Source organism: Stenella coeruleoalba (assembly GCF_951394435.1).
Source record: "Stenella coeruleoalba genome assembly, chromosome: 8".
NCBI lineage: Eukaryota > Metazoa > Chordata > Mammalia > Artiodactyla > Delphinidae > Stenella > Stenella coeruleoalba.
This window is the reverse complement of record NC_137154.1, coordinates 84,795,854-84,818,159: the sequence shown is the minus strand read 5'-3', so window position 1 is coordinate 84,818,159 and position 22,306 is coordinate 84,795,854. Positions and strand designations below refer to the sequence as shown.

The following is a 22,306-nucleotide window of genomic DNA, read 5'->3' as shown; positions in this document are numbered from 1 at the left end:
CTTCCAGAGGTCTCCTCTCACTCTGAGGGCCATAACTGCCCTAGCCCCACTCTTTTCCTCAGGCCAGTAAGACTGCATACTTCCTATGAGAGTTTTTCCCACTTTGTTACTGTGGCCCATCCTTAGGACAGAAGGGCCACAACAGAAAATCCACCCTGTGTCAGCCAGTCCTTTCTTGCAAGTTTTGACTCCCCTCTAAAATCTGCTTACTTTTGCTCTCTCTCGAGTCTTTAAGTTTTTGTTTTGTCCAAAACTTATGATTCTTAACTGCAGGAGGATCAGTCTATTAGACGCTTACTATACCTACACCATAGAAGCCCCTATGCAGACTTAAACTGTTTTTCAATGTTACTTTGTGTGTGTGCGTGTGTGTGCGTGCGCGCAGGCTCGTGTGTGTGTGTGTGTGTGTGTGCGCGCGCGCGCGCGCGCACGTGTTTCTGTCTGAAACCTAATAATGGACTCAGTGTACCCCAAGGTTTCAGGAAGGACAAAATCCATAAAAAGTTTGATAGGATGAATTCCATGACTCAATAACTCTGGAGTCATAATATATATAGCAAGAGAAAGATCATTAATAGTACTTATTAGATGTGCTTTTAATTAAGACAATTCTGATGGCTATGTTAGAGGATGGATTTGAGAAAGGAGATCGGTTAGGGGACTAATTTAACAGTCCAAAGGAAAGAATAGGGAGAGGATAGTGGTAAGCATGAAGAGGATGGGGACTGAGTCAAAGAAATTAGAAAGTATACAGGTAAGTAAGTTACCCAGAAATCAAAAGGAATGTCAGGGTAGAAGTCACAAACATTTTTCCCCCACAGTATTATGCCATTAACACTTCTCTCCATGTTTCTTACATTCACTGCTATCACCTCAGTCTACCTAGAAATGGAAAGTAAGTATTGATCCTGTCAAAACTCTTCCATACCATATTAAAAGTGGGCCTCACTATTCAATCACCACACTCTAGCCCATTGAGCCAAAACTGAATTTATCATTCTTTTCAATATAGAGATCCAGGTTGCCAACACCAACTAATCAGCTAGCATATAACAGGACACCTATCTACTATCCTTGATTTATATTTTGATCAGACTGATCTACCAAAAATGATTTATATATAATCAGAGTAAACAAAAATATGTTAAATGATCCCTATTTACACTATCAAGATCAAGTTCATATACTGAGCCTCCTAATCTAGCACAACCTACCTATCCAAATTTAGCTATGATTCCTTTACATGTACCTTCGCAACTCCACCAGTCCCCTTTCACAACATGAAATGTACATTTCTATCTGCAAGGCTTTGTTTATGCTATCACCTTGCTAAAAAAATCCTTATAATCACAATTGTAGTTAAATTCTTTTCTTCAAGACTCAATTCAAGTCCCACCCTCACAGGTCCTTGCACTATTTCCCTCCAAAATATTTCTATAACATACCTAAGCTAACAGGTATTGTTAATCATCTTTTAATGCTTATGGTCTGTATACTCAACCAAACTAAAACAACATGAGTATAAGCAACTCATTGGTCATCAGGGAAATGCAAGTCAGTGAATACCAGTGAATACAGTGAAATACCATTTCACATCCAGTAGGATGGCTATAATCAAAAAGATAGATGATAACAAGTGCTATTGAAAATATGGGAGGACTGGAGCTCTCGTACACTGTTAGTGGTACAATCACTCTGGAAAACAGACTTGCAAAAGGTTAAAAGTTCTTGCTATATGACCCAGCAACTGCAATCCTAGGTATATACCCAACAGAAATGAATACTTAGGTTCACAAAAAAATTTGTACACGAATGTTCATAGCAGCATCATTCATAATTGCCAAAAGATGGACACTGATGAAGGGATAAACAAAATGTGGTTTATCCATACAGTGGAATATTATTCAGCCATAAAAAGGAATGAAGTACTGATACATGCAACAATATGAACGAAGCTTAAAAACATTATCTCAAGTGAAAGAAGACAGTCACAAAAGACCACATACATGATTCCATTTACACAGACTATCCAAAATAAGCAAACCTGTAGAGATAGAAAATATATTAGTGGTTGCTTATGGCTGAGGAAAAATGGGGGCTTGAGGAGTAACAGCTAAAGGGTGTGGGATTTCCTCAGAGGTAATGAAATATTCTATGATTGTGATGATGGTTGGACAACTCTGGAAACATACCAAAAGCTACAATTTAAATAGATGAATTTTATAATACATGAATTATATCTCAATAAAGCTGTTATCAAAAAAGAGGGGATATGAGGTCTTCCCTGGTGGCGCAGTGGTTGAGAGTCCGCCTGCCGATGCAGGGGACACGGGTTCGTGCCCCGGTCCGGGAGGATCCCACATGCCAGGGAGCAGCTGGGCCCATGAGCCGTGGCCGCTAAGCCTGCGCGTCCGGAGCCTGTGCTCCACAATGGGAGAGGCCACAACGATGAGAGGCCAGTGTACCGCAAAAAAAAAAATAAAAGAGAGAGGATATGAGAGACATGCTGAAAATCTTCCACTGAGAAGGGAATAACATGATGCACTAATTTCCAACATATCTAACCATATATCAGGTCTTCAAGGTCTAGAAGAGTTCAGTATCTGATTTAGTTATTTTCTTCTCACTGATAAAAATCACAATTATAAATGCTAATTGTAATACTTAATAATTAAGACTACTCAGAGAATTGTAAAAAGGAAGACTAACTTTCAGAAGTCATGTTTTAAGATGAATCTGCATCAACTTTCCTTTACTTGATACTATGATCAGATTTATATTGAAACTGCAGTAGTGGTCATAGTAGTGAACTTGGATAATACAAGAACATATATAAATAGAATCACTCTTTACTTGCCTCATGGTTCCTGCAAAGCTCTTCTACTCTTCCAAAACTAATGACCCAAACTACTGCCCCCAACTCTGCTCATACCCTTTCCCTCTTTCTCCACCTATCAGATCCAACACAGCCTTTAGTGCTAATCAAGTCCCACCTACTCAGAAAGATCTCTAAGACTCTAGCCCAAATTCAAAACATTTTATTTAGGTAAATATTTTACATTGTCCTTTTTACATAGCTATCTTATATTGTTTTTTCATATAACATTTCCACATAAATGTCCTATATCCTCAACTCTAACTTTCCCGAGAGCTGACAAGTCTAATTGTTTCATATTTGATACAATAACATGTCCACATTAAGTGAGTAAAACAAACACACACTTGATTAACTACAGGGGTAAACTGTGGCAGAAGATATTTAAGGCCAACTGACACAATCCCAAATGCTCAGACTAACCCACTATCCCTAAAGGTTCAGTACTTTTATTCTTTCAATAAACTCTTGGGTTTGGGAACTATGAATTATTTCAGTGAAAGTAGGAATAAATAAGTCCCTGAAGTGGCTATGGGTGTTTTTACAGAGACCTCAACAGAATAAGACAGAAGCTGGTGTTCTAAGGGTCTTTCAACCTGAGAAAACCAGACACATAAATAGAGCCTCATTAAATGATTGTTTCTTGGCACATGCTAAGGCTCTACATTTCACACAATATGTGCAACTCAATACACATGGACACTACTGGAAAAATGCTTCCCCAGCTGCAATGAAACCACTCTTTCCCTCAACTTCTAATCTGAGGAATTCCTAGAAAACTATATAAAGCCATTCAAAATGATATTAATGAGGATATAATTAAGTATAAATGAATTGTAGATCTGAATTTGAAAAAGCTTATGAATCATTATTCTCCTTTATACTGCTAAATACACTTTTTGCAGGAACATATAAACCCAACACAGATGTGAACACACAGACCTGCCAAAACAATTCTGTCATTTCTGGTTTAAAATAACTAGGTAATTTTGATTATTGTGCTTACTCATGTCTCAAAAGAGACAGCACCAGTACTGCCTAGTAGTTCTTAAATTGCTTCTCCAGGCTTCTTAAGTGTGGGGACACCAGGACTCAAGTGGTGCTGCAAATGGAGGAGCGTCTGTGCCAGCACTGAGAAACAGGAAGCCTGCCTCCACCTTCCTCTGCTAAGGTTAAGTCTAGGCTGAAGAAGTACACAATGGCGGGAAAGAGTCTTGCAAACTCTCCTGGAAATAGTGATTTAAATACACACTCTGCTCAAAAGTATATACCCATGTAGACCTAAAACAACCCACTGATGGACAGCATTAGGATCAAACTAATCTCTACAAGTAAACTCACTATAAAATAAAATTAATGGCTGTTCAACATAAGAAGTTAGTTTTTCTAAATTATTTTCTCAACCATCTTTAGAAAAAGGGAAATAGCCAAAATATCACTTAAATTTTTATTTTCTCTAGAACAACAGAGGAACACAGCAAGAAAACAGGTCCTAGAGATCAAAATAACCAATATGCAAAGAAAAGGATATGGATGAATTAAAGTCAGGCTTAAGAAAGATTTCACACAAGGTATTTACTCTGTACCTAACCCAGCTTTTCTAATCCAACACAAGGGTCCTACCTAAGATTAACCCATTCAGGCAACAAATATTTTCTGACCCCCCTGTGTTCCCAGTACATTTTTCTATCAAATGGTACAGTCTCAAATTGGGGTAAGAAATCTGATTAAACAGACAAAAGATTAAACAGATTTGAATTTAAAAGACTCTACTTGTTTATCTATTTATTCATTCTTTTCATTCAACAAACAGCTACTAAAAACCTATTACAACGATAGGCAACCCTGACAGATATAAAGACACAAAAATGAATTAATATATATTCTCTGCCTCCGTAAAGGTACATCATACGGTGGGGAAAACAAACAATATGACAGTGCAGCGTGCTCAGTGCTATGAGAACATGAGGACAGGTTGCTCCGGACGCACACTTTGGAGCACCTGACTTGGTCCCAGCAAACGTAACTACCCACTATTTTAGGCCTTATCAAATAAAAACAACAGTTCTCACATGGAGGAATCTGTGTCTCTGGAATTCATGCTGATCATTTAAACTAGTTTTTCTACATTCTGATTTGGGAGAAACAGACCAAAACAGAACCAGAAGGAAACAGTTCTGACTCTGTTGCTACCAAGCACTGAGAGATAATCATCTATGTGGGTCTCTCGTGTTTCTGCACATTTTAATCAGTTACTCTTCCAGATTATCTTTCAAGGATGTCAACATAGCATACAGCCTTAGAAGACAGAGATAGTATCTCCCCTGGGGGCAATTAACAGACTTCCTCCTGACCAGGTTAATAGAGACAACTTCTCCCTCTGGGTGAAGGCTGGGCAGGTTTGCTAGCAGTCTTCTTCCTAGCTTTGACACAAACCTACCCTGTGGACAGCTCCCACCTGGGGATACCTCCGCATGGCCCCTGTGGAACTTCAGAGGCAGGGGAACCAATGCAAACTTGAAGCTCATGTGGCCTGCTGTCCCATGAGTTGTCTAGCAACATATATCAAAATATGGCAGGCTAACTCATGGCAAGTAGAGTAGGATCTCAGACTCTTCATGGTTCTTGAAACCTAGAAATAATTTTTCTCTTTTCAGTAAAAGAATAAGAAAAGCCAAATTAACCTGCAATTTCTACCAGAGAACAGAGCTAGTTAATGGGAGATGGGGAAAGGAAGAGAGGAAGAGTAACCCAGTATACCACATCTAATCCTGTAACTATAAATCCATTATAAACCTGGTTAGCTAAGCTGGTGTTAGCAGACAGGCTGGAAATTAGATATGTAGGTAGCCTCCAGGACACTGATGCCATATTCTTGGGCAATATGTGAAGGGGGAGAGTTAGAAATAGACTATTATTTCTAAAAACACCCACTGAACACCACTACTTTGTTCAAGTTATTAAATAAAATTGTCCAATAGCTATTAAAACATGTACTACTAAGTATGCTTGAAATTGAGTCAACCTAAAAACACTTAATGGAAAATAGTAAGGAGAAAATAAGATTCACTAAAAGCCAGCTTTTCAGATTTCTTAAAAAAAAAAAAAAAGTTCAGTCTCAGAAGATTTGGGTGGGGAGTAGAGATAGAGAACCTAATAGAAATTTACCTACTCTTTGATTTGTAAAGTTCTACTTTATGGAATGTCAGCAGATAGGAAAAACAGTACAGATAGATCAAAAAATGCAAAAAAAACAGTGCTGAACCAAACCACAGGAGAGAACATTATTCAGCAAGTTCTTACTGTTTCTGGAATATGCAACCATTTCCTACAACAAACATTCTGAAATTAGTATATCTCCAAAATTAGGTATCACAGCAAGGAAGAAAGCATTCCTCTGCTCTGTTGCTTCCTATGACATAAACCAGCAGACATGAAAATGCGTGCAGATGGAAGAATTATTCTAATTGTGATCACACAAAAGAAATAATGGGAAATATGCCATTTTAATTTAGAAAACAAACTTAGGTAGGAATTATTATTTGGAGGTAGGCTCTATATTGACTGCCACTGAGAAATTAATTGATTCGCTTATTCCACCAATGTGAGGGGTGGGGAGGGAACAGACCAACAGTAAGAAAATTTTATCAAGAGCGATTACCCCTGAAAATATGAGATGCATCCTTTATGTGCTATCAGAAAAGTTGCAATATGTGACTTCTATCACATTTGCCAAATGCTTAGGATTTTCTTCATATATTCCAGGGACATTTACAGTGCCCAGTACAGTAAGGCACTTGTTTCTGGAGCTTAAAATTAATGTACTGTAAGAATCACCACTGTATTGGCTTTATTAGAACTGCAACATAATATCACTCTGTTTTCAATCATTTATTATGCCAAATAAAAACCAGCAGATTCTCTGCCCAACAGTATATCAGGTCTGTCTGTCACCTCTATTCTAACAGCCAGCAAGCAAGCTAAAAGAAGAAAAGAAAGGAAAAAAAACCAAAAACAGCAACAGCGTTCTTGAGGAGAAAATGTCCAGAGATTGATGGTCTGCCTCTTGCTTAATAGAGATAAATTTTTTATTCTATGGCAAAACACTCCCAGCTTGAAAAATAAACAAAATTTTTTAAATTCAGTTTATTAAAACTTCATCGTAGATGTTTCTAATTATGATTTGTTTAGGAAGAGCTACACTATTGTTTTCTTTTATTTTTATACTAAGGATGAAAGTGCTGTCAATGAATGCCACAGGAGAGGCTCATTGAAAGAAAATGACCCCACACTAGAAACAAGCATTCAGTGTCTACCATGTAAAAGATGCTGCAGAGAATGCAGCTATAAGCAAGAAGTGCTGGGATTTCCCTGGTGGTCCAGTGGTTGAGAATCCGTCTTGCAATGCAGTGGACGCCAGTTGGATTCCTGGTCAGGAAACTAAGATCTCACGTGCCAAGAGGCAACTAAGCCCGCGCACCACAACTATAGAGCCCGAATGCTGCAAATACAGAGCCCACGCGCTCTGCAGCCCATGCACCACAACTAGAGAGAAGCCAGTGCACAGCAACGAAGAGCCCACGCGCCATAAATACGACCTGACACAGCCAAAACATAAATAAATTTTATTACCTGCTCTCAAGGAGATACATCTTACTACACATTTCTCTGTATAGTCAATGTGCCTACCAAAAGCCCATTTACCAATCATTTCTCCCTCTTAATCTTTCCTTGTTTAAAGTACACAACTTAAACAAGGAACTAATACCAAAAAGGGCCAAGGAACACTCATATCCCAACTGTGGTGGTATCCCTTACAGGGCCAAATCCCATTCATCAAAAATAACCCAAAAGGCATGGAAAGGTTAAAACTACACAGTTTTCTAAACGACAAACAGTATGTTCCATTCATTAAACATCATTCATTACACAGACACAAACATCCCACAACACTGTATACTATTATGGCCACACAAACAGAAGAAATGGAGAGAAACAAAAAAAAAAAGAAAGAGGCTTTTGATCAAATAGTAAAAGAGAAAATAATCATCTAACCCAGAGAGAGAAAGAGAAGGCAGCAAAAAAGGTAGAGAAAGAAAAGAGCCAAGAAAACATTCATTTCACTTTTTTAGTAATTTTTCTTTAATCTATTTTATAACATTATTGTTGTGTGATGAATTGGAAATTAAAAAGCTAGCCCTTCAGCAAACATAGCTTGAGAAGCACTGCCCTAAAGACTTTAAAATTTTAAACCATCATGAAATCACTATGCTAATCTTATACTTATTTTGTAAGTATGTAATTTATGCTTAGACTTTACTTTTACTGAAAAATAGGCCTTTCTTAATATACAGGCATCCCTGTTCCCACTGAACTTCATCGAAGTGCCATTGCTCTGACCAATTTACTTGCTAGCGCCTGCTCCCAAGAGGGTCTGAATTCTCTTTCCATTCCCCTAACAGGCCTAGCTTTCAAGTGCAAATAACCAACTGGCTATTCACAACACATGCTCAGGGCACCAGCAAAACTGGAGTATTTTAAGAAAAAATGTTTCTGAAATAACATATTTCAACAAAAGCAATGAAGTAGTCATCATGGAAAAAATAATAACTTGAGGACTCTGTTTTAAAATGTAGTACTCTTTTTGTTTCAAATTACATATGGGCAGAGGAAGCACCATAATCTTAAATGCTTAAAACATCTAAAGGTCTTAATCTAGCAATAGCAGAAGAGTGCCTTACACACTCTCAGGGAGGTGCCTCTCACCATCCTACTATTTGGAATGCTACACCCCACCCCCTTACCATGCTTCATTTTTCCCACAGCACATGTTTATAGTTTTTGTCCATCTCCCTTCACTAGAACATAACACTCCATGAGGAGAGGGAATGGTGATGTTTCAATGCCTGGCACATGGCAGGTATGCAGTAAATATTTGTTGAAGGAGTGAATTTTTTTTTTATCTCATTAATGCTTCATTTAACAAGCCTTCATTTCACCTAAAATAGAAACTTTCATGATAGAAACAAAGCTTCACATCAAAGCAAATGTGATTTAACTCTGCCTGTCACCACCAGATGGCACTAGCTTCAACTGCTGCCTTGGACTCAAGACACAGCATGGATTTTTGAAGCTGTGTTTCAAAAACATACACTGAAAAGAACAAAGTCAAAAGTGAAATACATTTGGAAAAATTTAAGAGTTTGAAAGAAACTTGAACAGTTAAATCCAGTGTCACCACAAAGACAGTCCTTCCATTAAAAAGCTTTAGGTAAATATACATATACTGATGGCTTAGACTCAAGAACAAAGGATCTCACAAAGAGCATACTGGAACTAATCTGTTCATAAGCAGAAAACCTGGCATATTAGTCTAAATTCTCTATAGTTATATTTGTTATATATATATATACACACACACACACACACACACATACACACACACACACACGTACAGAAGCACCTGTTGATGACTTTGAAAAGCTCCTTATTTCTGATTATCCTAACAGTCAAGTTCAAGGGCAACTTATATGACCCTCTTCAAGAATAGCCTGTCCTATTTCAAATTTCTGTCATTACCTCCACTTTAGCTTAAAATGAAGATAAGCATGCCCTGATAAATGTAGTTCCTGAAATTTAGGCTATAAAAGTAGGTCATGAGAAAATCCAGTACTAGTCAGCAGTTCCTTTAAACACTGAATATGTATAAAACTAGGAAATGAAGAGAAACAAGTTGAAATATTTTTGATACAATAATGATGCAGCATGTGAAAGAATAAACATCAAGCCAAAAACTTTTAGCTTTCCACTGACAATTTACATCCTTAGGAAATCATTTGCATACAAAACTCAAATAGGGGAGAAAAATATATATATACATATATATAGCAACTCAGTATATACATTTAAGCTTCAAGTCACACAGTAACTATTCCTTTTGAATTAGAATGAAGCCTACAAGAATTAAGCACAGGATGCAAAAATAAAATAAAATAAAATAAAAGCACCTGTAAGAAGACAAAAGAACATATATACCAACTCTATTTGAGCTACTCAGCATTTAAGATTGTGTTCCACTTCATGGTACCAAAAAATTGAGAATAAAGTTTCTTGACTCCTAGGTTTTATTTTAAAGAGTTTTCCCTTCTGTTTAATTCAACAGCAATATATAAGACCCTTGCATACAAAGGTTATGACAATCTCAGGAATCACCAGGAGAAATGGAAATTAAGACATTCAAGTAGGTCTATTATGAAGAGCCAAAAAGAAAAGTACTAGCAAAACAGACAATTGGAATCTGGAGGTCAGTGGAATAAGTAAGTAAAGAAAGACTTCAAGGAAGAGGCAAGCTCAGCCCTGAATCTTGAAAGATAAGATGTGAAAGGCTGGAGTGGTGAGAATATCCTGGGAAGGAATCCCTTCAGTGTAAGTGGAAACTCACACTGGGAAGAATGCACTGGACTGGTAGTTTAACAGGGAAGGGGCTAGCTTACAAAGCCCAACTGAAAAGGATGAAATGAAGGGAGGCATGGAAGGTCAACCACATGAAAAAAATAGATCTGAGAGAGGTTCACAGGAAGATGACTCAGAAGAACAACATTTGGGACCAATTACGAGGCTTATCCCACAAGGCAAGTCTGAGGTGAAAACGGTGTGGGACAGAACAGTGGTAGTGCTAGTGGGAAGTAAAGAGGAACACTAAAAGTAAAGAGCACTAAAGTAAAGAAGAACTGCTAAAATGTAGAAATGACAGGAATCGAAAGAAGCACAGTCAAAAGAATCGATGAGCCTGGGCAAAACAAATTCCAGTTCTGCCACTTCACCAACTGTGGGACATTAGGCAAGCAACAGAACTTTTCAAAGCCTCTGTTTCTTAACCCACAAAATGGGGAAAATACTGTGCAAGGTTGTGGAGAGTTTAAGCAATGAGATGCAATACTCAAAGGCATGGCAGATTATAGGAAACCAAAAGATGTTCATCATTTCCTGATCTTCTTCTACAAAAACATAGTTGTCTGCAAGAAATTTCTGGAAATAAGTTAACATGGTTCATTCCCATTTTTAAATTAAATAATTATGAGGCTAAAAAAACAGTTAAATCAGCTCTCTCCTAAAGCAGCTCATCAGCATGCCCAATCACTCCCCAAACAAGGGCATTACTTTCTCTAATGCCATTTTTTAAAATTTTTATTGAAGTATAGCTGATTTACAATGTTATATTAGTTTTTGCTGTACAGCACAGTGAATCAGCTATATATATACATATACCCGCTCTTTGTAGATTCTTTTCCCATATAGGTCATTATAGAGTTTTGAGTAGAGTTCTCTGTGCTATACAGTAGGTCCTTATTAGTTATCTATTTTATATACAGTAGTGTGTATATGTCAATCCCAATCTCCCAGTTTATCCCTCCTTCCCTTCCCCTGCTGGGAACCATAAGATTACTACATCTGTGACTCTATTTCTGTTTTGTAAATAAGTTCATTTGTACCATTTTTTTAATATTCCACATATAAGCAATACTGTATGATATTTGTCTTTCTCTGTCTGACTTACTTCACTCAGTATGACAATCTCTAGGTCCATCCATGTTGCTGCAAATGGCATTATTTCATTCTTTTTCATGGCTAAGTAATATTCCATTGTATATATGTACCACATCTTCTTTATCCATTCCTTTGTCAATGGTCTAATGTCCATTTTTAAATCAAGTCTTAAACATATAAACAATATCTATAACCTAGTATCTTCTATATAATATCTTCTAGAGGTATACTGCATAGTATTAATATTCACAAGAATACTGCCAGTTAATTGGACAGAGAACTCCACCCAGAAAAATATTCATTTAATGACTCCACATTAAATATCAACTACTAACATCATTTTTAGTTTTATTTATAACCAACTGATTTATTTCCACAGGGCACTATGCTTGCCTAGTTATGGTCTGATTATACCAAATTATAAGTTCTCCTTAAATACCTGGCTATGACATCACCTGACCTGTGGTATCAGTGTAGGCCTTAGCACTCTCCAGATCAATGCAGGACACTGAAAATGTGAAAACTGCTCTATCAACTACGCTAAAATCAAAAAGTAGTCTTGTTTCCTGATACTACATCTGGAATAAAAAAAATACATCACTTTTTCTCTCTACAATGCGACCTGATTCAGAAAAAGCCTTTATTTTTCAGCACTACCTCGGACACTGCCTAGCCATTGCACTGGCAAAGTTCTATAAACCCTTTACCTGTATGTTCCTATTATACTTCATCAAGTAGAAATAATAACTAATTTTAACCATGCTCCTTCTACATACACAAACTGTGCTGGTTGCTTTCTATCTCTAAGCATCACAATAACTCTGCCAGGTAGTAACTTTACAGAGATGGACACTAAGCCTCAGAAAGGCTAACTACTGAAACTAAACATCATACCAGAAATAGCTCCCACACTAAACACACACTTTCTTGTGGCCATGGTTTTGCTCATTCTGTACTCTCTGCTTAGAATGCTTATTCCCCTTCCTATTAACTCATATTCATGCTTTAAGGCTCAACTTCTCTCAGGATGTCTTCTCTACTGTGGTGCCAATGTTAACACTTTAAAACATTTGGTTTCAAGAATCAATAAATGAACAGAAATCTAAGATTATGTACTGAAATTTTGGTTTAATAGTCTGCTATGTTAACTAAAGTATAAGGCTCTGAAACTTACTAAGAACCTAGCACAGCCCCTGGCACCTTGTAGGCACTCAGTAATCACTGCTGTGAGGAGAAAAAAATGAAAGCAAGAAGGGAGTGAAAGGGAAAAGGAGAGGAGACAAGAGGCAGAAAAATCCCAGCTCCCAAATATCTGATTCTTGATGAAGAACTTCTAATATATTTATAAGAGAATACTCATAAGCAACAATTTAATAATAAAATTAGCTAACCTATGTTTTACCACCAACAGTGAGTTCCTAAAACACTTACTAAGAATTTTGTGCCAAAATATAAAATTAAAATGTAAACAGAATATAGATTCAGCTCTAAGGACAAAGAATAATTTATGAGTATCATTCAAATCTTAACCAAGACTGATGTATGTTTACTGTTGAGAAAGCTTTAAAAGGACACTTGCTGAGCTAAAATGGAATCCACCTATCAGTCTCATTTCTAAACAACTGTAAAATATGAGAGAGAAAAGTGTTTGCTTAGAGATTTCATTCTCATATTTAAGAACATTTTTTTTGTTTGTTTTTGTTTTTTTGCGGTACGCGGGCCTCTCACCGTTGTGGCCTCTCCCGTTGCAGAGCACAGGCTCCGGACACACAGGCTCAGCGGCCATGGCCCACGGGCCCAGCCGCTCCACAGCACATGGGATCCTCCCGGGCCGGGGCACGAACCCATGTCCCCTGCAGCTGCAGGCGGACTCTCAACCACTGCGCCACCAAGGAAGCCCAAGAACATGTTTTAAAATCATTCTCAATTTCAACATTTTAATTATATATTCACGCTCTTCTCTAACACTGTCTCTCTGGAAGCTAACTTTCTAGACACCCAACAGCCAAGAAAGCAAGGCAAAATAAAAGTCCCCCCAAAAAATTAAATAAATAAAAAAAATAAAAGTCCCTTCCCTATGTGGGAGGTCAACCAAACTTCTCTTACTACTGTAGTGCCTAATCAGCCCAAGTGTGCTCTCTCCCGCCCATTTCTTTCATGGCTCCATCACTCATGACTCCCTCTCCAATGCTAAGGAGATCTGTTTCTCTGTCAATGCCTTGAACCTGTCAAATGGAAAAGAACTGTGACAGGGCAGTCTTCCAGAAGATATCACTTGCCCCTGGCACTCAGTACCTCTCTTCTCCATTTATGCCCAAGTCTAAAGAGGTAAACTTATCAATTCTGTATTCAAAGTGTCTGCACACAATGGGTTGCCCAAAATTATCTACAGTGCTGTCAATTACACTGGCACTACCCATTTACAGAAAGTAAACCACACACAAATGACAGTAGGCCACAGAATAAACGAGAAAGAGAATGTGATCTGACATCAGGGATAGATTGTAGTACTAACTCCACCACTGTAACCTTGGAAAAGTCACTTAAAAGTCTCTGAAATTTTAAATAATAGCATCTGCCTTTCCTGTCATGAGGATAAAATGAATACTTGCAAGGAAAGCACTGGTATATGGTAAAATACCAAAAAATATATTATTTTATTAATGATAATGATATGATAAACAAATTCCATGTAATCTGTAATCCAATGTGTTCCCACTGACTCCAAGTCTCAATTGAGTTCTACAACTGCTCCAAGGGAGCAAGAAATGAGGAAAAAGATAACAAGACAAAGAGAACAGCCTGTGATAGAGGTAATGAAACCAGTTCCCTTGCATGCCTGGTATGCTCTCCCTAAAGAAAATTCTAAAACAGCAGCAACAAAAATATTTGAACAAAGGCAGCAGTGTCTGAAAAAGTTTTGGGTTGGCCAAAAAAGTTCGTCCGGGTTTTTCCATAAGATGTTGCAGAAAAACCCAAACGAACTTTTCGGCGAACCCAATATTTAACCTTAAGAAGAATAGATTCATTTATATATGTAAATGATAGTATTATTTCCCATTTTGTGTAAGGTTTGTTTGGTTTTCTTTACTTTATCAGGTCTATCCTTAAAAACACGTAATAAAAGAAAAAAGCAGCTTCCAGTGAGTGATGGCTGTAATGCAATATGAAAATATAAAATGCCAAAACAAAAGCTAAATAGGAAAGTCAAGTTGAGATTGTGGATACAAAATCACACTCAAAACCAAATGCCTTGAAAACATGATAAAGAACAACAACAACAACAAAAAAAATGATAATCTGAGTACAAATAAGTATTGATTTTGAAAATTCAAAGGCAAATAACAGGTAAAGTTGACAAGCCTTTCTATTTCTATTTCAGCTAAAGAGCCAATAATTTTAACTCTACTTTTTGTGTATAGTACTAGGAAATGTGCAGGAAGATACAGAAAAACATTCCTTTATTGGCTTCTTAAAAATCCTGTAACTGCCCCAAAAGTTCCCTCACATTTGATACAAACACTATAATATTTCCCATTTGTTATGGCTAAAAAAAAAAAAAAGCAGGTATTTTCAAGATAGAACTTTTTATACTATGCTATGCAAACATATTCTTAGTTAACAGAATAACAGTGATATGTTAACAATGATAACAGTAGTTATCATTACTATTAGATATTTTTATTTACTATCTAAATTACAAAGCTTGGCCTGCACAGCTATATCATTCAAGTCAAATAAATAAGTCATTTCTGCTCATGTTTATAGAAAATTCAACAATACCTTTTGAATTATTGTAAGTCAATCAGACAAATCATACTCAGTTTCAAAATATAGATTTCAAAGAATATACTCTACATATATGAATTCTACATAATTCACAGCAAATAAAACTATCAAAGTGAAAGAAGATATGAGTGATTCACTTATTCATTCATGAAACATTTGTGAAATCTGCACTAGGTCCTAGACACTGTATCAAGCCGTGAACACACACTGGTCAGTAAGACAATAATTTCAGGAAATTCAAAATCCAGTAAGGAAGGCAGGCAAAAAATGTGGTGGGAGGTATAAAATAATTAAAAGCCAGTAATAGTAATTAAAGTTTAAGGACATCTTGCTAATCAACAGGAAAGAGACCAATATCGTAAGAGAAAAAAAGAGAGAGGAAAACAAGCAATACACACACAGAAATTATACAATGGATAAATAAATGAATAATGTTCAATAACAGAATCAAGGAAAAATAAATTGAAAGAGTAAGTTTGAATTTCTCACTAACTGTTTGTTTCAAAACAGTAAAAACATGTGGATATTCGGTGTTGGTGTTAGTAAATGGGCACGGACATAAAGCCCGTGGGACAATGATCAATATGACCTCTCTGCAGGACAGTTTGGCAAAATGTATCTAAAGCTTTTAAAACGTGTCATGTCCTCAAAGTCATTACAGGAAAACTACAAACCAATATTCCTTATGAACACAGAAGCAAAGACCCTTAACAAAATATTAGCAAATAGAGTCCTGTAATAGATACAGGAAAGCACATCACGAATGAGTGAGGTTTATCATAGGAATTTAAGGTTGGTTCAACATTAGAAAAATCAATGTGCTGACAGAATAAATAACAACAACTCTATGTTCACCCTAATAGGTGCAGAAAAAGCATCTGACAAAATTCACCATCCATTTCTGATAAAAACACTAAACCAGCCAGAAATAGAATGAACTTCCTCAACCCGTTAAAAGCATTTACAAAAAACCTACAGCTAACATCGGATGTAATGGTAAAGGACTGAATGTTTCCCCTCCCTAAGACAGGAACAAGACAATGATGTCCATTCTCACTACCGCTGCTCAACATACAGTGTAATCAAGTAAGAAAATGAAATAAAAGACACACAGATTGGAAAGGAAGAAATGAAACTATCTTTATTCACAAATACCATGACCAGCTACAGAGAAGATCCAAAGAAAACTCCAAAGAATCTCAAAAAACAGCCACAAGAACTTAACAGGACAGTTTAGAATGACTGGTATGCAAAAACTGTACTTCTATATTCTAGCAACAAAAAATGAGAAACTGAATTTTTTGAAGTATTTATAATAGCATTGAAAACTATAAAATAGTGATGGATCTAACAAAATATGTGGTAAGACGTACATGCTTAAAATTATTAAAAAATACTAAAAGATATTAAAGAAGACCTAGATAAATGGAAAGATACGTCATATACTGAATCAGAAGAGTCAATATTGTTAATTCTCCCCAAACAGATTTATACATTCAATGCAATCTCAATGAAAATATGAAAAGACTTTCTATAAATATTAACTAGCTGATTCAAAAACTTACATGGAAATGCAATGGTCTAAAAATGCTCAAAATTTTTTAAAATATCAAGTTGGAAGACTAACACTATCTGACTTGAGATTTACCATAAAGCTATACTAATTGACACTGGTGTTATTTATGAAAGGGTAACTGTATAAAACCAAGAGAGTCAACACAGAGACCTAAACGTACGTGGTCAACAAAGAGTCAAGGTAACTAGAATGGAAAAAGGACAGTAATTTCAGAAAACAGTACTGGTTCAACTGGACATCCACATGGGGGGAGAGAGGCATTGGAACCTCAACCCTTACCTCATACCGTACACAAAAATTAAATTGAAATGAACACTAGCCCTAAACTCAAGTGCTAAAACTATAAAAAGTCCAGAAGAAAACGTAAGAGAAAACCTAAATCAGACTTCAAAAAAACAGATTATTGGTCAAGATACGAGTATTAGAGTAAGAATACCTAGATTCAAACTCCGACTTTGCCAATAATTAATTGTGCACCTCACTATTTTATTATCTCTGTATCTCCGTTATTTTCCTCTTACTTGTATAATGATAGAGTACCTACCTATAGGGTTATTCAAGGACCAAATGAGATAATGTTTAGAAAATGCCTAATACATAAAGTACTCAGTATGTTTGCTACTTTTAAAGTTTTTATTTAGTTACTTTAAAAAGCACCTATCCAGGGCTTCCCTGGTGGCACAGTGGTTAAGAATCCGCCTGCCAATGCAGGGGACACGGGTTCGAGCCCTGGTCTGGGAAGACCCCACATGCGGTGGAGCAACTAGGCCCGTGAGCCACAACTACTGAGCCTGCGCTCTAGAGCCCACGCGCCACATCTACTGAAGCCCATGTGCTCTAGAGCCCGTGCTCCGCAGCAAGAGAAGCCACTGCAGGGAGAAGCCCATGCTCTCTTCAACTAGAGAAAGCCGCACACAGCAATGAAGATCCAACACAGCCAAAAATAATAATTAATTAATTAATTTTAAAAAACACCTATCCAAGTTTCATAGTTCAAAATTTAATATTTCCTATTGTGACTCTTGTCACAATATTGTATAAAGAATTGTATAAGGAATAAGAGTTCAGGTTCATTTTTCATTCAATTCTCTCCAAAGAAATGATCAAGAATAAGGCATACAAAATTAAAACGAAAATAAGGGAAGGGTGGAGAAACATATTTACTGTGCACCTACAAGTACCCCAGGAAACAGGTGCTTTACCTTGATTATCTCTTTTATTCCTCCTAGCAGGTGCCTAGTGAGAAACAAAGGACCTATGTGAAACTTAATAAACCTTCATAAGCGGCCTTTAAATAGAAGTGCTGGCTTTCTTTTTAAGATTCTGGATTGGTGCCCAAAACCAAATGTCTCATTAAAAGTTTAGAGAGATTGAATTGTTGTAAGGAATATTTATAATTATTTAAATCAGAAAGTAGTATACTAAGAATCACAGTGAAGGATCCTCACATCATAAACCACGAAACCCCATCACCTTATTACTTAATGTTATAATCATGAAACTGGCTACTTTTTAAAACATGCACCAGAAAACCAATAAATGAAAAGATTAAAGCTGTCAACCTCTTAGAATTCGCAAAGTTATGAAAAATGAGAATTCTTTAGCACCTATTCCATCATTAAAGATGGAGAAGGAGGGAGAGTTCACAGCAAAGAAAGTCATTCTACAAATTTCTCCTGGTTATTTTCCCACAGTTCCCCAAAGGCAACAGGCAGCACGTGGTAAGAAGTGGTAGGAAATAATAGAAGATCCTCCACTAGGGGTAAACTTACCTGTAATGTTTTATTCTCTTTAAGATCCAACCCAAACACATTGCGCCTCTTCACCTTAATGAAGTCAGCATTGAGGCCATCGTCCTCCTCATCATCATCATCTCTGTCCAAGAACTGCACAGGAACTTCTTTGTTCTTCTGTGGCTCTTTGTTGCTAGAGACAGACTGAGGTTGAGACCCTTTTGTTTTTCCCAGTTTCTCTTCCATTTCTTGTTCACATTCTTTCTCTTCTTCCTCTCCATCACTAATACCACTAGCCAGTCTGTACTCTGTCCCTTCTGGTATTTTCCCACCTTTCTGGAGAATAGACATTTTCTCATTGAAGTAGGCTCTAAATTCTTCCACTTCATCACTAGTGAGGGAGAGAGTCCTTGGCTCAATTACTTTATTATCTTGACTCACTACCAGTTCTTTGTTGGTTTGTTTTTGCATTCTCTGAAGAAATCTTACCCGTGGTGCCACAGCAAGACCAAGAGACCTTAAATATGAGCAAATGAAAACAGTTATCTCAGCACACTGATGGTGTGTTTATGAGTTTATTATGAAACAGTTTCTCAGGAGTTGAGATTTTTGGAAATTTTTTTTTTAAGAAAATGTTCCTCTGAGATACAACTCCACCTTGACACATTAGGTGATCTAAAAGATAATGAATACCTGTCAGAAAATATTGGAGATACCCCATTTTCCATTAAGATGGTAACACAGTTAACAAAATAAAGAGCATGAGACCAGAAGCAAGGGAACAGTTCAACTACTAAATCTGCCTATTTCCAGTATAACTCTCTCAGCCTCAGTTTTCTCAAATGTGAGATAACAATACCTACCAGGCCTATCTCACAGCTATTATAAATATCTGATGTACTAACTATATGAAAATACTTTGTAAAATATAAATACTAAAGCTGGAAAAGGCATGACCATGAAAGAACAAAACACAGTTCTCTGCAATGAATAAACTCAAGTATTATCATCCTCCCTTCTAACACACATAACGTGGCACAATCACTTCTATAAAAATGGATTTTTAAACTTTAGACCAAAAAAGAAAAAAAAATCTTATTTTCTCCTTCTAAGATCAAGATTTACTTTATGGTCAGGTCTTTCCTAGCTTCTAAGTTCCCACAGATGGATTGAAAAGAAACTCTTAAAGCAAGGCCTGCTATAATAAAAAGCTAACATTAGAAAATGGACCAACTGCCTTTTTCCTATAAGACACAATTCACAGAAACTGAGAGGTGTGGTTGTAAAACCTGGATTCATAAATAGAACTGTTGAGGTTAAAATCCTGGCTCTGTCACCTATAAGCTATATGATCAAAGGACATTATTAAACCTCTCTATACCTCAGTCCTCTCATTTGCAAAATGGCATGACAAGAGTACCTACATTATAGGATCATTATAAAAATAAAATGAGTTCACAGAGGCAATGCATCTATTATAGTGCCTAACACACAGGCAGCCACTACTGAGCACTTGTCATTATTACTGTTATAGGGGATACAGTTAGGATCACAAACTCAATACGCATCAGAGCATTTCCCTCAATGTATTACAGTTACATTTACATGTCTTTCTCTGCTACTAAACTTGGACCTCCTTTAAGGTAGAAGTACATAACCATACATCTATAATTTTTTTTTTTTTTTTTTTGCAGTACGCGAGCCTCTCACTGTTGTGGCCTCTCCCCTTGCGGAGCACAGGCTCCAGACGCGCAGGCTCATTGGCCATGGCTCACGGGCCTAGCCGCTCCGTGGCATGTGGGATCTCCCCAGACTGGGGCACGAACCCGTGTCCCCTGCATCGGCAGGCGGACTCTCAACCACTGCGCCACCAGGGAAGCCCCACATCTATAATTTTAATGCCTAGCTCAATGAACTAGATATATTAGGTATTTAAAACATATTTCTTTAATATTCAAAAAAGTATTTTACTAATATAAATAAATAAAATATATTTCTTCAGTAAAATAGTTTTTTAAACCTTTATTTTATCCCACATACATAGCACTGTTTTAGGTATCAAAGGCTTCTAAAGGAAAGTATAGATCAAGGAAATTATACATCTAAAATCCACAAAAATTAAATTAAAACACCAAGTTAAACTGTACCAGTAATTTAGGCTCAGAATTTAACTTTCTGCTTCCCTAAGCATCACCAACAAAAAGCAAAGGTCTTCAACTGTAAACAGATGAGATTTACTGGCATCTGTGGCAACAAAATGTCCTCTAAATATGGCCCTGCAGCATTAAAAGACCTGTGCCTCTCCTGTTTGCTAGTATCTCAGCTATGTCAATGAGAAAACCAGGAAACCAGGATAGAATTTCATGAAGCACAAAAATCAGCTAATAACCTAAACCATGAATCATATTCAGAAATTTTAAAATTCGTAAAGAGATAAGCAAACAAAAACATGTTATCCCTGGCATGTGATTTTCCATCCATTACCTAAACAGTCAGTGACCTTACTTTGTTATCTAGCAAATTAAATGGCTCTAAAATGTTACAACTGACAAATTACCTGTTATAATGAACTTGCAATGTAACATGAAGAATGGAAAACAGCAGCTCACTCGGATACAAGTTTTTATTAGACTCAAAGGTAAAGGTACTCGAATTCCTGGAAAGCAGGCCAAATACACAGACCTTGCTTTGAAAGTACATATTTCATCACAGACTAGGAGATTTCAATCTGACATTCAAAGTATGAGTAACCTTAAGGGTGCTTCTATAGGATTTTGTCAATGCTTTTCCCACAAGTGGGACCCCATTGAAAAAACAGATGCTCCTCCTTTATACCTGAAAAGATTAGGAAAAAAAATCCTTCAACTACTAAGCCAAAACAAGACCAAGAGTTCCGTTTTCATATAATAGTAACCACAATTACTAAAGAGAGACATTTTGCCATGGTAACTGTGAGCACATGTAAGAAACATCAAGACACAAAGAATATCCAGGCAATAAGCAGCATGGGAAACCAATCTAAAAGAAGGGAAGAACTGACAAACAGACTTGCATCCAAAGCATAAAAAGAACTACAGTAAACCAAGCCAGCTTTTTAGAAAACAAGAGGGCTACAGACATTTAAAGATTTCAAAGAATGCTTGTCAATTGCTCTCCATCTCCTTTAAGCCCAAACTACAGGAAACTGCCAGTGTAACTTTCAGGAATTCATACTTACAAGTAAGAAACTTCTTCCTGACTGAAATTCCTGACAACTGAAAGCTCAACAAGTTTTCTACAGTTTATATAATCTTTTTCTCTGCAAATCTTCAACAGATTCTTCTAAGGTAAGGCACAGTGGTTTAAACTAAGACTCTCAAAACCAGGTTTCAAACAAATTCCCTCTAACTTTAAGGATTCACAAACAAAACTATAATATGAATACTTACAGGGCATATTCAGGTATAGGTAACTTGCTCACATCAAATATTTCTTTATCCTTCATCAGATACACTGAACGTATGTAGGAGACAAAACACTGTAAACATAAAAGGCTGAAGTGTAAGATATATACTAGTCAGAAATGGAAAATGAATTTTAACTGAGATAAAAAAATTAATCAAAAGGATAAATTCAACAGTAGTGAAAAACCTCAAAAATAGCTGAGTATATGTCATCTCACAAAAACAAAAAAACCTACCTTTTTCGAATTGTAATATTAGAAAAGACTTTAAATTTGGTTTCATCAAGCCAACTCAACATAAAACATAACCTTCTCAAAAAGCTATTCTAGAAGTTAATATCATT

At 36.6% G+C, this 22,306-nt stretch overlaps 1 protein-coding gene across 2 annotated transcripts in view; it reads right to left on the bottom strand.

The window, feature by feature from the left end:
* Positions 1–22,306, bottom strand: part of DDX10 (DEAD-box helicase 10) — a 286,697-nt gene that overhangs the window by 212,241 nt on the left and 52,150 nt on the right. For both annotated transcript variants that reach the window (XM_079930173.1, XM_079930174.1), the window contains 2 exons: positions 21,949–22,037; positions 18,560–19,037 (listed from right to left, as the gene is read on the bottom strand). In XM_079930173.1, the coding sequence (XP_079786299.1) occupies positions 18,560–19,037; positions 21,949–22,037 (567 nt within the window). The remainder of the gene's footprint in view (positions 1–18,559; positions 19,038–21,948; positions 22,038–22,306) is intronic.